The 15,404-nt window shown below is 46.3% G+C and overlaps 1 protein-coding gene across 4 annotated transcripts in view; it reads right to left on the bottom strand.

The window, feature by feature from the left end:
* man2c1 (mannosidase, alpha, class 2C, member 1) overlaps positions 1-15,404 on the bottom strand; it is a 106,276-nt gene that overhangs the window by 66,223 nt on the left and 24,649 nt on the right. For all 4 annotated transcript variants that reach the window (XR_010459385.1, XM_065002832.1, XM_065002831.1 and 1 more), the window contains 6 exons: positions 13,981-14,073; positions 13,752-13,868; positions 13,192-13,287; positions 11,231-11,376; positions 1,235-1,358; positions 874-995 (listed from right to left, as the gene is read on the bottom strand). Coding sequence is in view for 3 of the 4 variants with exons in the window: in XM_065002832.1 (XP_064858904.1) it covers positions 874-995; positions 1,235-1,358; positions 11,231-11,376; positions 13,192-13,287; positions 13,752-13,868; positions 13,981-14,073 (698 nt within the window). In the remaining variant the exon portion in view is untranslated. The remainder of the gene's footprint in view (positions 1-873; positions 996-1,234; positions 1,359-11,230; positions 11,377-13,191; positions 13,288-13,751; positions 13,869-13,980; positions 14,074-15,404) is intronic.

The raw sequence follows: 15,404 nt of genomic DNA, 5'->3' as shown, positions 1-15,404 counted from the left end.
CCTAGGGACATGTCAAGGTTTTAGTAGTGTTGAGGGCCTAGGAGACATGTCAAGGTTTTAGTAGTGTTGAGGGCCTAGGGGACATGTCAAGGTTTTAGTAGTGTTGAGGGCCTAGTGTTGAGGGGGGACATGTCAAGGTTTTAGTAGTGTTGAGGGCCTAGGGACATGTCAAGGTTTTAGTAGTGTTGAGGGCCTAGGGGACATGTCAAGGTTTTAGTAGTGTTGAGGGCCTAGGGGACATGTCAAGGTTTTAGTAGTGTTGAGGGCCTAGGGGACATGTCAAGGTTTTAGTAGTGTTGAGGGCCTAGGGACATGTCAAGGTTTTAGTAGTGTTGAGCCTAGGGCCTAGTAGTGTTGGGGGGACATGTCAAGGTTTTAGTAGTGTTGAGGGCCTAGGAGACATGTCAAGGTTTTAGTAGTGTTGAGGGCCTAGGGGATATGTCAAGGTTTTAGTAGTGTTGAGGGCCTAGGGGACATGTCAAGGTTTTAGTAGTGTTGAGGGCCTAGGAGACATGTCAAGGTTTTAGTAGTGTTGAGGGCCTAGGGGATATGTCAAGGTTTTAGTAGTGTTGAGGGCCTAGGGGACATGTCAAGGTTTTAGTAGTGTTGAGGGCCTAGGGGACATGTCAAGGTTCTAGTAGTGTTGAGGGCCTAGGAGACATGTCAACGTGCGATGTCTGTGCAGAACAATAAAGAGCTGCGATGTCTGTGCAGAACTAAATACTTCACCTAGTTCAACGCTATGGAACTTTAGTTGCTAATTGTTTATCTAATTTGTCTCTATAACATGTCTGCCCATTTAGAGAACATGTGTTGTCTCAAAAAGCACCCCAGAGGCTAAATGTCTATATCTTTGTGTGCTGTGGCCTTCACCTCCAGAGGATTTGTAGCGGTTCGGAGGGGTACTGGAACGTTTTGTCCAGACACAGAGCCAAGCTGCTGGCCACCTCAACGTCATGGAGCAAGGTCTCACACTGACGATTCCCGAGCTTAATCTGGGGAGACAGGCGTGGGTTGGAAAAGGGATCAACTCTTAAAACTGGGTCATTAAAACCCAGTAAACAACAGTTCTAACTAATAAAGTCAATGTAGAGTGTGAGATCCTAACCTGGTCCCAGATGTCGGACATGAACACTGGTCCCAGATGTCTGACATGAACATTACCATAGAGGTGACAGTAACGGAACAAACAGCTCTGAGAGGCTTTGAGAAGCCCAAATTAGGCCCCACACACCTGTGCCTGCGTGGTGTAGGTGCCGTTGTGTAGTTCTAGAAACAGTTCTCCAGTCCAGGTGCACAGAAGAGAGGAGTCCGCCTCGAGCTCAGAGAAGAGCCGGTCAGGACTGGACATCTGGACCCTAAAGGTTAGAAACAACAAGACACACCTTACAGTCAATTATGTATAGAAACACGTGTATCCATGGTTACAGTGTAATAAAGAAACAAGTTACAATTACATACATGTGTCCAAATGACGCAACTATAGCCAGAGCCTTCAGAGGCCAGAGCCTTCAGAGGCCAGAGCCTTCAGAGACCCGAGCCTAGAGCCTTCAGATTCAGAGGCCAGAGCCTTCAGAGGCCAGAGCCTTCAGAGACCAGAGCCTTCAGAGCCTTCAGAGCCTTCAGAGGCCAGAGCCTTCAGAGAGCAGAGCCTTCAGAGGCCAGAGCCTTCAGAGGCCAGAGTCTTCAGAGGCCAGAGCCTTCAGAGACCAGAGCCTAGAGCCTTCAGATTCAGAGGCCAGAGCCTTCAGAGGCCAGAGCCTTCAGAGCCTTCAGAGGCCAGAGCCTTCAGAGCCTTCAGAGGCCAGAGCCTTCAGAGGCCAGAGCCTTCAGAGGCCAGAGCCTTCAGAGCCTTCAAAGGCCAGAGACTTCAGAGGCCAGAGCCTTCAGAGACCAGAGCCTTCAGAGGCCAGAGCCTTCAGAGACCAGAGCCTTCAGAGGCCAGAGCCTTCAGAGGCCAGAGCCTTCAGATTCAGAGGCCAGAGCCTTCAGAGGAGAGGCCAGAGCCTTCAGATTCAGAGGCCAGAGCCAGATTCAGAGGCCAGAGCAGAGGCCAGAGCCTTCAGATTCAGAGGCCAGAGCCTTCAGATTCAGAGGCCAGAGCCTTCAGATTCAGAGGCCAGAGCCTTCAGATTCAGAGGCCAGAGCCTTCAGAGGCCAGAGCCTTCAGATTCAGAGGCCAGAGCCTTCAGAGAGTATTCACAGTCCTTGACTTCTTCCACATTGACTCTGTACCGGTACCCCCTGTATATAGCCTCCACATTGACTCTGTACCGTAATACCCTGTATATAGCCTCCACATTGACTCTGTACTGGTACCCCTGTATATAGCCTCCACATTGACTCTGTACCGTAATACCCTGTATATAGAACGCCGCAGCCCGTCTGGTGTTCAACCTTCCCAAGTTCTCTCACGTCACCCCGCTCCTCCGCTCTCTCCACTGGCTTCCAGTTGAAGCTCGCATCCGCTACAAGACCATGGTGCTTGCCTACGGAGCTGTGAGGGGAACGGCACCTCACTACCTTCAGGCTCTGATCAGGCCCTACACCCAAACAAGGGCACTGCGTTCATCCACCTCTGGCCTGCTCGCCTCCCTACCACTGAGGAAGTACAGTTCCCGCTCAGCCCAGTCAAAACTGTTCGCTGCTCTGGCCCCCCAATGGTGGAACAAACTCCCTCACGACGCCAGGACAGCGGAGTCAATCACCACCTTCCGGAGACACCTGAAACCCCACCTCTTTAAGGAATACCTAGGATAGGATAAAGTAATCCTTCTCCCCCTCCCCCCCCTTAAAAGACCTAGATGCACTATTGTAAAGTGGCTGTTCCACTGGATGTCATAAGGTGAAAGCACCAATTTGTAAGTCGCTCTGGATAAGAGCGTCTGCTAAATGACTTAAATGTAAATGTAAATGTATAGCCTCCACATTGACTCTGTACTGGTACCCCCTGTATATAGCCTCATTACTAACCTGTACCCCCCTGTATATAGCCTCATTCTAATTACCCCCCTGTATATAACCTGTACCCCTGTATATAGCCTCATTACTAACCTGTACCCCCTGTATATAGCCTCATTACCCCCTGTATATACTCATTACTAACCTGTACCCCCTGTATATAGCCTCATTACTAAACCTGTATAGCCTCATTACTAACCTGTACCCCTGTATATAGCCTCATTACTAACCTGTACCCCCTGTATATAGCCTCATTACTAACCTGTACCCCTGTATATAGCATTGACTCATGGTACTAACCTGTAACCCCCCTGTATATAGCCTCATTACTAACCTGTACCCCCTGTATATAGTCTCCACATTGACTCTGTACTGGTACCCCTGTATATAGCCTCATTACTAACCTGTACCCCTGTATATAGCCTCATTACTAACCTGTACCCCCTGTATATAGCCTCATTACTAACCTGTACCCCTGTATATAGCCTCATTACTAACCTGTACCCCCTGTATATAGCCTCATTACTAACCTGTACCCCCTGTATATAGCCTCATTACTAACCTGTACCCCTGTATATAGCCTCATTACTAACCTGTACCCCCTGTATATAGCCTATATAAGTCCCCAGCCTCATTACTTGCCTCATTACTAACTCTGTACTGGCCTCATTACTAACCTGTACCCCTGTATATAGCCTCATTACTAACCTGTACCCCTGTATATAGTCTCATTACTAACCTGTAGCCTCCCCTGTATATAGCCTCATTACTAACCTGTACCCCTGTATATATATAGTAACCTCCACTGTATTGACTCATTACTAACCTGGTACCCCTGTATATAGCCTCATTACTAACCTGTACCCCCTGTATATAGCCTCATTACTAACCTGTACCCCCCTGTATATAGCCTCATTACTAACCTGTACCCCTGTATATAGCCTCATTACTAACCTGTACCCCTGTATATAGCCTCATTACTAACCTGTAGCCTCATTACCCCTGTATATAGCCTCATTACTAACCTGTACCCCTGTATATAGCCTCATTACTAACCTGTACCCCCTGTATATAGCCTCATTACTAACCTGTACCCCCTGTATATAGCCTCATTACTAACCTGTACCCCCTGTATATAGCCTCATTACTAACCTGTACCCCCTGTATATAGCCTCATTACTAACCTGTACCCCCTGTATATAGCCTCATTACTAACCTGTACCCCCTGTATATAGCCTCATTACTAACCTGTACCCCTGTATATAGCCTCATTCTAACCTTACTAACCTCATTACTAACCTGTACCCCCTGTATATAGCCTCATTACTAACCTGTACCCCCTGTATATAGCCTCATTACTAACCTGTAGCCTCATTACTAACCCCTGTATATAGTCTCATTACTAACCTGTACCCCTGTATATAGCCTCATTACTAACCTGTACCCCCTGTATATAGCCTCATTACTAACCTGTACCCCCTGTATATAGCCTCATTACTAACCTGTACCCCCTGTATATAGCCTCATTACTAACCTGTACCCCCTGTATATAGCCTCATTACTAACCTGTACCCCTGTATATAGCCTCATTACTAACCTGTACCCCCTGTATATAGCCTCATTACTAACCTGTACCCCCTGTATATAGCCTCATTACTAACCTGTACCCCTGTATATAGCCTCATTACTAACCTGTACCCCTGTATATAGCCTCATTACTAACCTGTACCCCCTGTATATAGCCTCATTACTAACCTGTACCCCTGTATATAACCCTCATTACTAACCTGTACCCCCTGTATATAGCCTCATTACTAACCCTAGTACCCCCTGTATATAGCCTCATTACTAACCTGTACTAACCCCCTGTATATAGTCTCCACATTGACTCTGTACTGGTACCCCTATATATATAGCCTCATTACTAACCTGTACCCCTGTATATATAGCCTCATTACTAACCTGTACCCCTGTATATAGCCTCATTACTAACCTGTACCCCCTGTATATAGCCTCATTACTAACCTGTACCCCTGTATATAGCCTCATTACTGTATAACCTACTACCCCCTGTATATAGCCTCATTACTAACCTGTACCCCCTGTATATAGCCTCATTACTAACCTGTACCCCCTGTATATAGTCTCCACATTGACTCTGTACTGGTACCCCCTGTATATAGCCTCATTACTAACCTGTACCCCCTGTATATAGTCATTACATTACTAACCTCATTACTAACCCCTGTATATAGCCTCATTACTAACCTGTACCCCCTGTATATAGTCTCATTACTAACATTGACTCTGTACTGGTACCCCCTGTATATAGCCTCATTACTAACCTGTACCCCTGTATATAGCCTCATTACTAACCTGTAACCTGTACCCCTGTATATAGCCTCATTACTAACCTGTACCCCTGTATATAGCCTCATTACTAACTAACCTGTAGTCTCATTACCCCTGTATATAGCCTCATTACTAACCTGTACCCCTGTATATAGCCTCATTACTAACCTGTACCCCCTGTATATAGCCTCATTACTAACCTGTACCCCTGTATATAGCCTCATTACTAACCTGTACCCCCTGTATATAGCCTCATTACTAACCTGTACCCCCTGTATATAGCCTCATTACCCCTAACCTGTACTAACCCCTGTATATAGCCTCATTACTAAACTGTATATAGCCTCATTACTAACCTGTACCCCTGTATATAGCCTCATTACTAACCTGTACCCCCTGTATATAGCCTCATTACTAACCTGTACCCATTACCTGTATATAGTCTCATTACTAACCTGTACCCCTGTATATAGCCTCATTACTAACCTGTACCCCCTGTATATAGCCTCATTACTAACCTGTACCCCCCTGTATATAGCCTCATTACTAACCTGTACCCCTGTATATAGCCTCATTACTAACCTGTACCCCCTGTATATAGCCTCATTACTAACCTGTACCCCCTGTATATAGCCTCATTACTAACCTGTACCCCCTGTATATAGCCTCATTACTAACCTGTACCCCCTGTATATAGCCTCATTACTAACCTGTACCCCCCTGTATATAGCCTCATTACTAACCTGTACCCCCTGTATATAGCCTCATTACTAACCTGTACCCCCTGTATATAGCCTCATTACTAACCTGTACCCCCTGTATATAGCCTCATTACTAACCTGTACCCCTGTATATAGCCTCATTACTAACCTGTACCCCCTGTATATAGCCTCATTACTAACCTGTACCCCCCTGTATATAGCCTCATTACTAACCTGTACCCCCTGTATATAGCCTCATTACTAACCTGTACCCCTGTATATAGCCTCATTACTAACCTGTATATACCCCCTGTATATAGCCTCATTACTAACCTGTACCCCCTGTATATAGCCTCATTACTAACCTGTACCCCTGTATATAGCCTCATTACTAACCTGTACCCCCTGTATATAGCCTCATTACTAACCTGTACCCCTGTATATAGCCTCATTACTAACCTGTACCCCTGTATATAGCCTCATTACTAACCTGTACCCCCTGTATATAGCCTCATTACTAACCTGTACCCCTGTATATAGCCTCATTACTAACCTGTACCCCTAGTCATATAGCCTCATTACTAACCTGTACCCCTGTATATAGCCTCATTACTAACCTGTACCCCCTGTATATAGCCTCATTACTAACCTGTACCCCTGTATATAGCCTCATTACTAACCTGTACCCCCTGTATATAGCCTCATTACTAACCTGTACCCCTGTATATAGCCTCATTACTAACCTGTACCCCCTGTATATAGCCTCATTACTAACCTGTACCCCCTGTATATAGCCTCATTACTAACCCCCTGTATATAGCCTCATTACTAACCTGTACCCCCCCTCATTGTACCTCTGTATATAGCCTCATTACTAACCTGTACCCCCTGTATATAGCCTCATTACTAACCTGTACCCCTGTATATAGCCTCATTACTAACCTGTACCCCCTGTATATAGCCTCATTGACTCTGTACTGGTACCCCTGTATATAGCCTCATTACTAACCTGTACCCCCTGTATATAGCCTCCACATTGACTCTGTACTGGTACCCCCTGTATATAGCCTCATTACTAACCTGTACCCCCTGTATATAGCCTCATTACTAACCTGTACCCCCCTGTATATAGCCTCATTACTAACCTGTACCCCTGTATATAGCCTCATTACTAACCTGTACCCCTGTATATAGCCTCATTACTAACCTGTACCCCCTGTATATAGCCTCATTACTAACCTGTACCCCCTGTATATACCTCATTACTAACCCCCCTGTATATAGCCTCATTACTAACCTGTACCCCCTGTATTATAGCCTCATTACTAACCTGTACCCCTGTATATAGTACCCCTCATTACTAACCTGTACCCCCTGTATATAGCCTCATTACTAACCTGTAGCCTGTATATAGCCTCATTACTCTGTACCCCCTGGTAACCTGTACCCCTGTATATAGCCTCATTACTAACCTGTACCCCCTGTATATAGCCTCATTACTAACCTGTACCCCCTGTATATAGCCTCATTACTAACCTGTACCCCTGTATATAGCCTCATTACTAACCTGTATATAGCCTCCCCCCTGTATATATAGCCTCATTACTAACCTGTACCCCCCTGTATATAGCCTCATTACTAACCTGTACCCCCTGTATATAGTCTCATTACTAACCTGTACCCCCTGTATATAGCCTCATTACTAACCTGTACCCCCCTGTATATAGCCTCATTACTAACCTGTACCCCCTGTATATAGTCTCATTACTAACCTGTACCCCCTGTATATAGCCTCCACATTGACTCTGTACTGGTACCCCCTGTATATAGCCTCATTACTAACCTGTACCCCCTGTATATAGCCTCATTACTAACCTGTACCCCTGTATATAGCCTCATTACTAACCTGTACCCCCTGTAATAGCTCATTACTAACTACCCCCTGTATATAGTCTCATTACTAACCTGTACCCCCTGTATATAGCCTCATTACTAACCTGTACCCCTGTATATAGCCTCATTACTAACCTGTACCCTCTGTATATAGCCTCATTACTAACCTGTACCCCCTGTATATAGCCTCATTACTAACCTGTACCCCTGTATATAGCCTCATTACTAACCTGTACCCCTGTATATAGCCTCATTACTAACCTGTACCCCCTGTATATAGTCTCATTACTAACCTGTACCCCCTGTATATAGCCTCATTACTAACCTGTACCCCCTGAGCCTCATTACTGGTACCCCCTGTATATAGTCTCATTACTAACCTGTATATAGCCTCCACATTGACTCTGTACTGGTATAGCCTCATTACTAACCTGTACCCCCTGTATATAGTCTCATTACTAACCTGTACCCCTGTATATAGCCTCATTACTAACCTGTACCCCTGTATATAGCCTCATTACTAACCTGTACCCCCTGTATATAGCCTCATTACTAACCTGTACCCCCTGTATATAGTCTCATTACTAACCTGTACCCCTGTATATAGTCTCATTACTAACCTGTACCCCCTGTATTTAGCCTCATTACTAACCTGTACCCCGTACATTGACTCTGTACCGGTACCCCTGTATATCATTACTAACCTGTACCCCTGTATATAACCTCATTACTCTGTACCCCTGTATATAGCCTCATTACTAACCTGTACCCCCCCCCTGTATATAGCCTCATTACTAACCTGTACCCCTGTATATAGCCTCATTACTAACCTGTACCCCTGTATATAGCCTCATTACTAACCTGTACCCCCTGTATATAGCCTCATTACTAACCTGTACCCCCTGTATATAGCCTCATTACTAACCTGTACCCCTGTATATAGCCTCATTACTAACCTGTACCCCCTGTATATAGCCTCATTACTAACCTGTACCCCTGTATATAGCCTCATTACTAACCTGTACCCCCTGTATATAGCCTCATTACTAACCTGTACCCCTGTATATAGCCTCATTACTAACCTGTACCCCCTGTATATAGCCTCATTACTAACCTGTACCCCCTGTATATAGCCTCATTACTAACCTGTACCCCCCTGTATATAGCCTCATTACTAACCTGTACCCCTGTATATAGTCTCATTACTAACCTGTACCCCTGTATATAGCCTCATTACTAACCTGTACCCCCTGTATATAGCCTCATTACTAACCTGTACCCCTGTATATAGCCTCATTACTAACCTGTACCCCTGTATATAGCCTCATTACTAACCTGTACCCCTGTATATAGCCTCATTATTAACCTGTACCCCTGTATATAGCCTCATTACTAACCTGTACCCCTGTATATAGCCTCATTATTAACCTGTACCCCCTGTATATAGCCTCATTACTAACCTGTACCCCCTGTATATAGCCTCATTACTAACCTGTACCCCCTGTATATAGCCTCATTAATTAACCTGTATATACCCCCTGTACCCCCTGTATATAGCCTCATTACTAACCTGTACCCCCTGTATATAGCCTCATTACTAACCTGTACCCCCTGTATAAGCCTCATTACTAACCTGTACCCCCTGTATATAGCCTCATTATAGCCTAACCTGTACCCCCTGTATATAGTCTCATTACTAACCTGTACCCCTGTATATAGCCTCATTACTAACCTGTACCCCTGTATATAGCCTCATTATTAACCTGTACCCCCTGTATATAGCCTCATTACTAACCTGTACCCCTGTATATAGCCTCATTACTAACCTGTACCCCTGTATATAGCCTCATTATTAACCTGTACCCCCTGTATATAGCCTCATTACTAACCTGTACCCCCTGTATATAGCCTCATTACTAACCTGTACCCCCTAGCCTCATTATAGCCTCATATAGTCTCATTAACCTGTACCCCCTGTATATAGCCTCATTACTAACCTGTACCCCTGTATATAGCCTCATTACTAACCTGTACCCCCTGTATATAGCCTCATTACTAACCTGTACCCCTGTATATAGCCTCATTACTAACCTGTACCCTGTATATAGTCTCATTACTAACCTGTACCCCCTGTATATAGCCTCATTACTAACCTGTACCCCCTGTATATAGCCTCATTACTAACCTGTACCCCCTGTATATAGCCTCATTACTAACCTGTACCCCTGTATATAGCCTCATTACTAACCTGTACCCCTGTATATAGCCTCACCTAACCTTACTAACTCATTACTAACCTGTACCCCTGTATATAGCCTCATTACTAACCTGTACCCCTGTATATAGCCTCATTACTAACCTGTACCCCCTGTATATAGCCTCATTACTAACCTGTACCCCCTGTATATAGCCTCATTACTAACCTGTACCCCCTGTATATAGCCTCATTACTAACCTGTACCCCCTGTATATAGCCTCATTACTAACCTGTACCCCTGTATATAGTCTCATTACTAACCTGTACCCCCTGTATATAGCCTCATTACTAACCTTACCCCCTGTATATAGCCTCATTACTAACCTGTACCCCCTGTATATAGCCTCATTACTAACCTGTACCCCTGTATATAGTCTCATTACTAACCTGTACCCCCCTGTATATAGCCTCATTACTAACCTGTACCCCCTGTATATAGCCTCATTACTAACCTGTACCCCTATATAGTCTCATTACTAACCTGTACTACCCCCCTGTATATAGCCTCATTACTAACCTGTACCCCCTGTATATAGCCTCATTACTAACCTGTACCCCCCCTGTATATAACCTCATTACTAACCTGTACCCCCTGTATATAGCCTCATTACTAACCTGTACCCCCTGTATATAGTCTCATTACTAACCTGTACCCCCCTGTATATAGTCTCGCTATTGTCATTTTACTGCAGCTCGTTAATTACTTTTTATTATTATTTATATATATTTTTGGTTTAAAAAAAAAATGTTTTTTTAACTGCATTGTTGGTTAAGGGCTGGTAAGTCAGCCTGTTGTATTCGGCACGTGACTAATAAAACGAGATTTAATTTAGAGGAATCCCTCTGAGCGGGAACATCAACACTCTTCGTGACCGTCTTTCTGATGTCTAGACCAGGGGGCAGCTGGCTCTATTTTAATGGTGGCTGTTGAGTCACGGTGGGTGGGTCGACCATGTATGGTGTGTGTGATTAATATCCTGTGTGTGTGTGTGTGTGTGTGTGTGTGTGTGTGTGTGTGTGTGTGTGTGTGTGTGTGTGTGTGTGTTACGATGTGAGTGGTCCTGACCGAGGCAGTCCGTCTGTGTCCTGGACCCTGTCCAACCTGTCCAACATCAGCTGGGTGGGCCCTCCTCCTCCGTCTCCAAAACCAAACAGTGCTGCGCTGTGATTGGCTCGTCCTTTGTCCTTGTTGTTCTTCACAGTGTTGACCAGCTGAGGAGGAATGAGGAGGGGCTTCAGTACACGGACCTAGTGCTCCTGTACCAGACCTAGTGCTCCTGTACCAGACCTAGTGCTCCTGTAAGGGTCTGTTTACCAGACCTAGTGCTCCTGTACCAGACCTAGTGCTCCTGTACCAGACCTAGTGCTCCTGTACCAGACCTAGTGCTCCTGTGTACCAGACCTAGTGCTCCTGTAAGGGTCTGTGTACCAGACCTAGTGCTCCTGTACCAGACCTAGTGCTCCTGTACCAGACCTAGTGCTCCTGTACCAGACCTAGTGCTCCTGTACCAGACCTAGTGCTCCTGTGTACCAGACCTAGTGCTCCTGTAAGGGTCTGTGTACCAGACCTAGTGCTCCTGTACCAGACCTAGTGCTCCTGTAAGGGTCTGTTTACCAGACCTAGTGCTCCTGTACCAGACCTAGTGCTCCTGTAAGGGTCTGTGTACCAGACCTAGTGCTCCTGTACCAGACCTAGTGCTCCTGTAAGGGTCTGTTTACCAGACCTAGTGCTCCTGTACCAGACCTAGTGCTCCTGTACCAGACCTAGTGCTCCTGTAAGGGTCTGTTTACCAGACCTAGTGCTCCTGTAAGGGTCTGTTAACCAGACCTAGTGCTCCTGTACCAGACCTAGTGCTCCTGTACCAGACCTAGTGCTCCTGTACCAGCCCTAGTGCTCCTGTAAGGGTCTGTTAACCAGACCTAGTGCTCCTGTAAGGGTCTGTTAACCAGACCTAGTGCTCCTGTAAGGGTCTGTTAACCAGACCTAGTGCTCCTGTACCAGACCTAGTGCTCCTGTACCAGACCTAGTGCTCCTGTACCAGACCTAGTGCTCCTGTACCAGACCTAGTGCTCCTGTAAGGGTCTGTTTACCAGACCTAGTGCTCCTGTACCAGACCTAGTGCTCCTGTACCAGACCTAGTGCTCCTGTAAGGGTCTGTTTACCAGACCTAGTGCTCCTGTACCAGACCTAGTGCTCCTGTACCAGACCTAGTGCTCCTGTACCAGACCTAGTGCTCCTGTACAAGACCTAGTGCTCCTGTACCAGACCTAGTGCTCCTGTACCAGATCTAGTCCTCCTGTAAGGGTCCATTTACCAGACCTAGTGCTCCTGTACCAGACCTAGTGCTCCTGTAAGGGTCCGTTTACCAGACCTAGTGCTCCTGTACCAGACCTAGTGCTCCTGTAAGGGTCTGTTTACCAGACCTAGTGCTCCTGTACCAGACCTAGTGCTCCTGTACCAGACCTAGTGCTCCTGTACCAGACCTAGTGCTCCTGTAAGGGTCTGTTTACCAGACCTAGTGCTCCTGTACCAGACCTAGTGCTCCTGTACCAGACCTAGTGCTCCTGTAAGGGTCTGTTTACCAGACCTAGTGCTCCTGTAAGGGTCTGTTTACCAGACCTAGTGCTCCTGTACCAGACCTAGTGCTCCTGTACCAGACCTAGTGCTCCTGTACCAGCCCTAGTGCTCCTGTACCAGCCCTAGTGCTCCTGTAAGGGTCTGTTTACCAGACCTAGTGCTCCTGTACCAGACCTAGTGCTCCTGTACCAGACCTAGTGCTCCTGTAAGGGTCTGTTTACCAGACCTAGTGCTCCTGTACCAGACCTAGTGCTCCTGTACCAGCCCTAGTGCTCCTGTAAGGGTCTGTTAACCAGACATAGTGCTCCTGTAAGGGTCCGTTTACCAGACCTAGTGCTCCTGTAAGGGTCCATTTACCAGACCTAGTGCTCCTGTACCAGACCTAGTGCTCCTGTACCAGACCTAGTGAGGGTCTGTAGGGGGGTTAGGGGGTTAGGGTTGATACTCACATCCTCCACCTTCCCCTTCATCTCATAGGAGTTCCCTGGGGGAAAGTGTGTCAGAACCTGAGAACCATCCAGACCCTCCCAGAAGAACGTGTTGTGCTGCAGAGAGAGAGAAGGGTTCATTTAAAGCAGTGTTACCTAATGGTTACAAGGTAACACTCACAGGGAGAGAGAGAGGGGAGGACAGAGAGAGAGAGGGGAGGACAGAGAGAGAGAGGGGGAAAGGGGGAGAGAGGGAGAGCAAGAGAGAGAGAGGGGGAAAGGGGGAGAGCAAGAGAGAGAGGAGAGAGAGAGAGAGGGGGAAAGGGGGAGAGAGGGGAGAGAGGGGGAAAGGGGGAGAGAGGGAGAGGGGGGGAGAGAGAGGGAGTGCAAGAGAGAGGAGAGAGGCGAGAGAGAGGGGGAAAGGGAGAGAGAGGGAGTGCAAGAGAGAGGAGAGAGGCGAGAGAGAGGGGGAAAGGGTGAGAGAGGGAGAGCAAGAGAGAGAGGAGAGAGAGAGAGAGAGAGGAGGACAGAGAGAGAGGGGGGGGCGGGGAGAGAGGGGAGGAGAGAGAGAGAGAACTCACAGGGAAGGTGTTAACGAGGTTCCAGCTGAGTTTCTGCGTCAGGAATCGTGTGATGCCTGAACCCTGCATCAACTGGGGGAGCTGGGCTGAGTAGCCAAACGTATCAGGCAACCAGAACTAGACAGTAAAACAGACCACCTTAGAGACACTTTATCATACATACTCAAGCCACCTGACAGGAATGTGACGTATGGATGGGGAGGTACACATGTCTGGTGTAATGTTCTACCTCTTTGCAGTAGTTTCCAAACTCCTTCTTGAAGAATCGCTGCCCCTCCAGGAACTGTCTGACCATGGACTCACCTGACGGCAGGTTTCCATCCTGATACATAGAGATAATGACTTAAAATCTTAATATGATTTTAACAGGTCTGTCAAGGTTAAGGAGTTAATAACCATTTTAATGCATTTTAATTTATTTTACGCCATTAAGGCATTTTCTTAGTTTGACCCCCTGAACCATCCATAGTTCAAATTCAAGCCCCGGCAGCCAATGACCCCCTGACCCCCATAGTTCAAATTCAAGCCCCGGCAGCCAATGACCCCCTGACCCCCATAGTTCAAATTCAAGCCCCGGCAGCCAATGACCCCCTGACCCCCATAGTTCAAATTCAAGCCCCGGCAGCCAATGACCCCCTGACCCCCATAGTTCAAATTCAAGCCCCGGCAGCCAATGACCCCTGACCCCCATAGTTCAAATTCAAGCCCGGCAGCCAATGACCCCCTGACCCCCATAGTTCAAATTCAAGCCCCGGCAGCCAATGCGCTATTTTGACAACCACTTTGTTATTTTTCCTGGAATTAAAATAGATTTCTGGGGGGGTGGGGGTTGTATCATTTGATTTACACAACATGCCAACAACAACCACTTTGTTATTTTTCCTGGAATTAAAATAGATTTCTGGGGGTGGGGGGGCCAACAACAACCACTTTGTTATTTTTCCATTTGATTTACACAACATGCCAACAACAACCACTTTGTTATTTTTCCTGGAATTAAAATAGATTTCTGGGGGGGTGGGGGTTGTATCATTTGATTTACACAACATGCCAACAACAACCACTTTGTTATTTTTCCTGGAATTAAAATAGATTTCTGGGGGGGTGGGGGTTGTATCATTTGATTTACACAACATGCCAACAACAACCACTTTGAAGATGCAAAATTATTTTTTTGAATTGGAAACAAACAAGAAATAAGACAACAAAAAAACTGAAAGCAAAGTCAAAACTTTTTAGAGTCAGTAATGACAGCTCCTCTTGGGGTATGTCTCTATAAGCTTGGCAGTAATGACAGCTCCTCTTGGGGTATGTCTCTATAAGCTTGGCAGTAATGACAGCTCCTCTTGGGGTATGTCTCTATAAGCTTGGCACATCTAGCCACTGGGATTTTTGGGGTATGTCTCTATAAGCTTGGCAGTAATGACACATCTATGTCCACTGGGTAATGACAGCTCTTGGGGTATGTCTCTATAAGCTTGGCACATCTAGCCACTGGGATTTTTGGGGTATGTCTCTATAAGCTTGGCACATCTAGCCACTGGGATTTTTGGGGTATGTCTCTATAAGCTTGGCACATCTAGCCACTGGGATTTTTGGGGTATGTCTCTATAAGCTTGGCACATCTAGCCACTGGGATTTTTGGGGTATGTC

Source organism: Oncorhynchus nerka, linkage group LG17 (assembly GCF_034236695.1).
Source record: "Oncorhynchus nerka isolate Pitt River linkage group LG17, Oner_Uvic_2.0, whole genome shotgun sequence".
Classification (NCBI taxonomy): Eukaryota; Metazoa; Chordata; class Actinopteri; order Salmoniformes; family Salmonidae; genus Oncorhynchus; species Oncorhynchus nerka.
The sequence above is the reverse complement of the archived record's forward strand: the minus strand, read 5'-3'. Positions and strand labels throughout refer to the sequence as shown.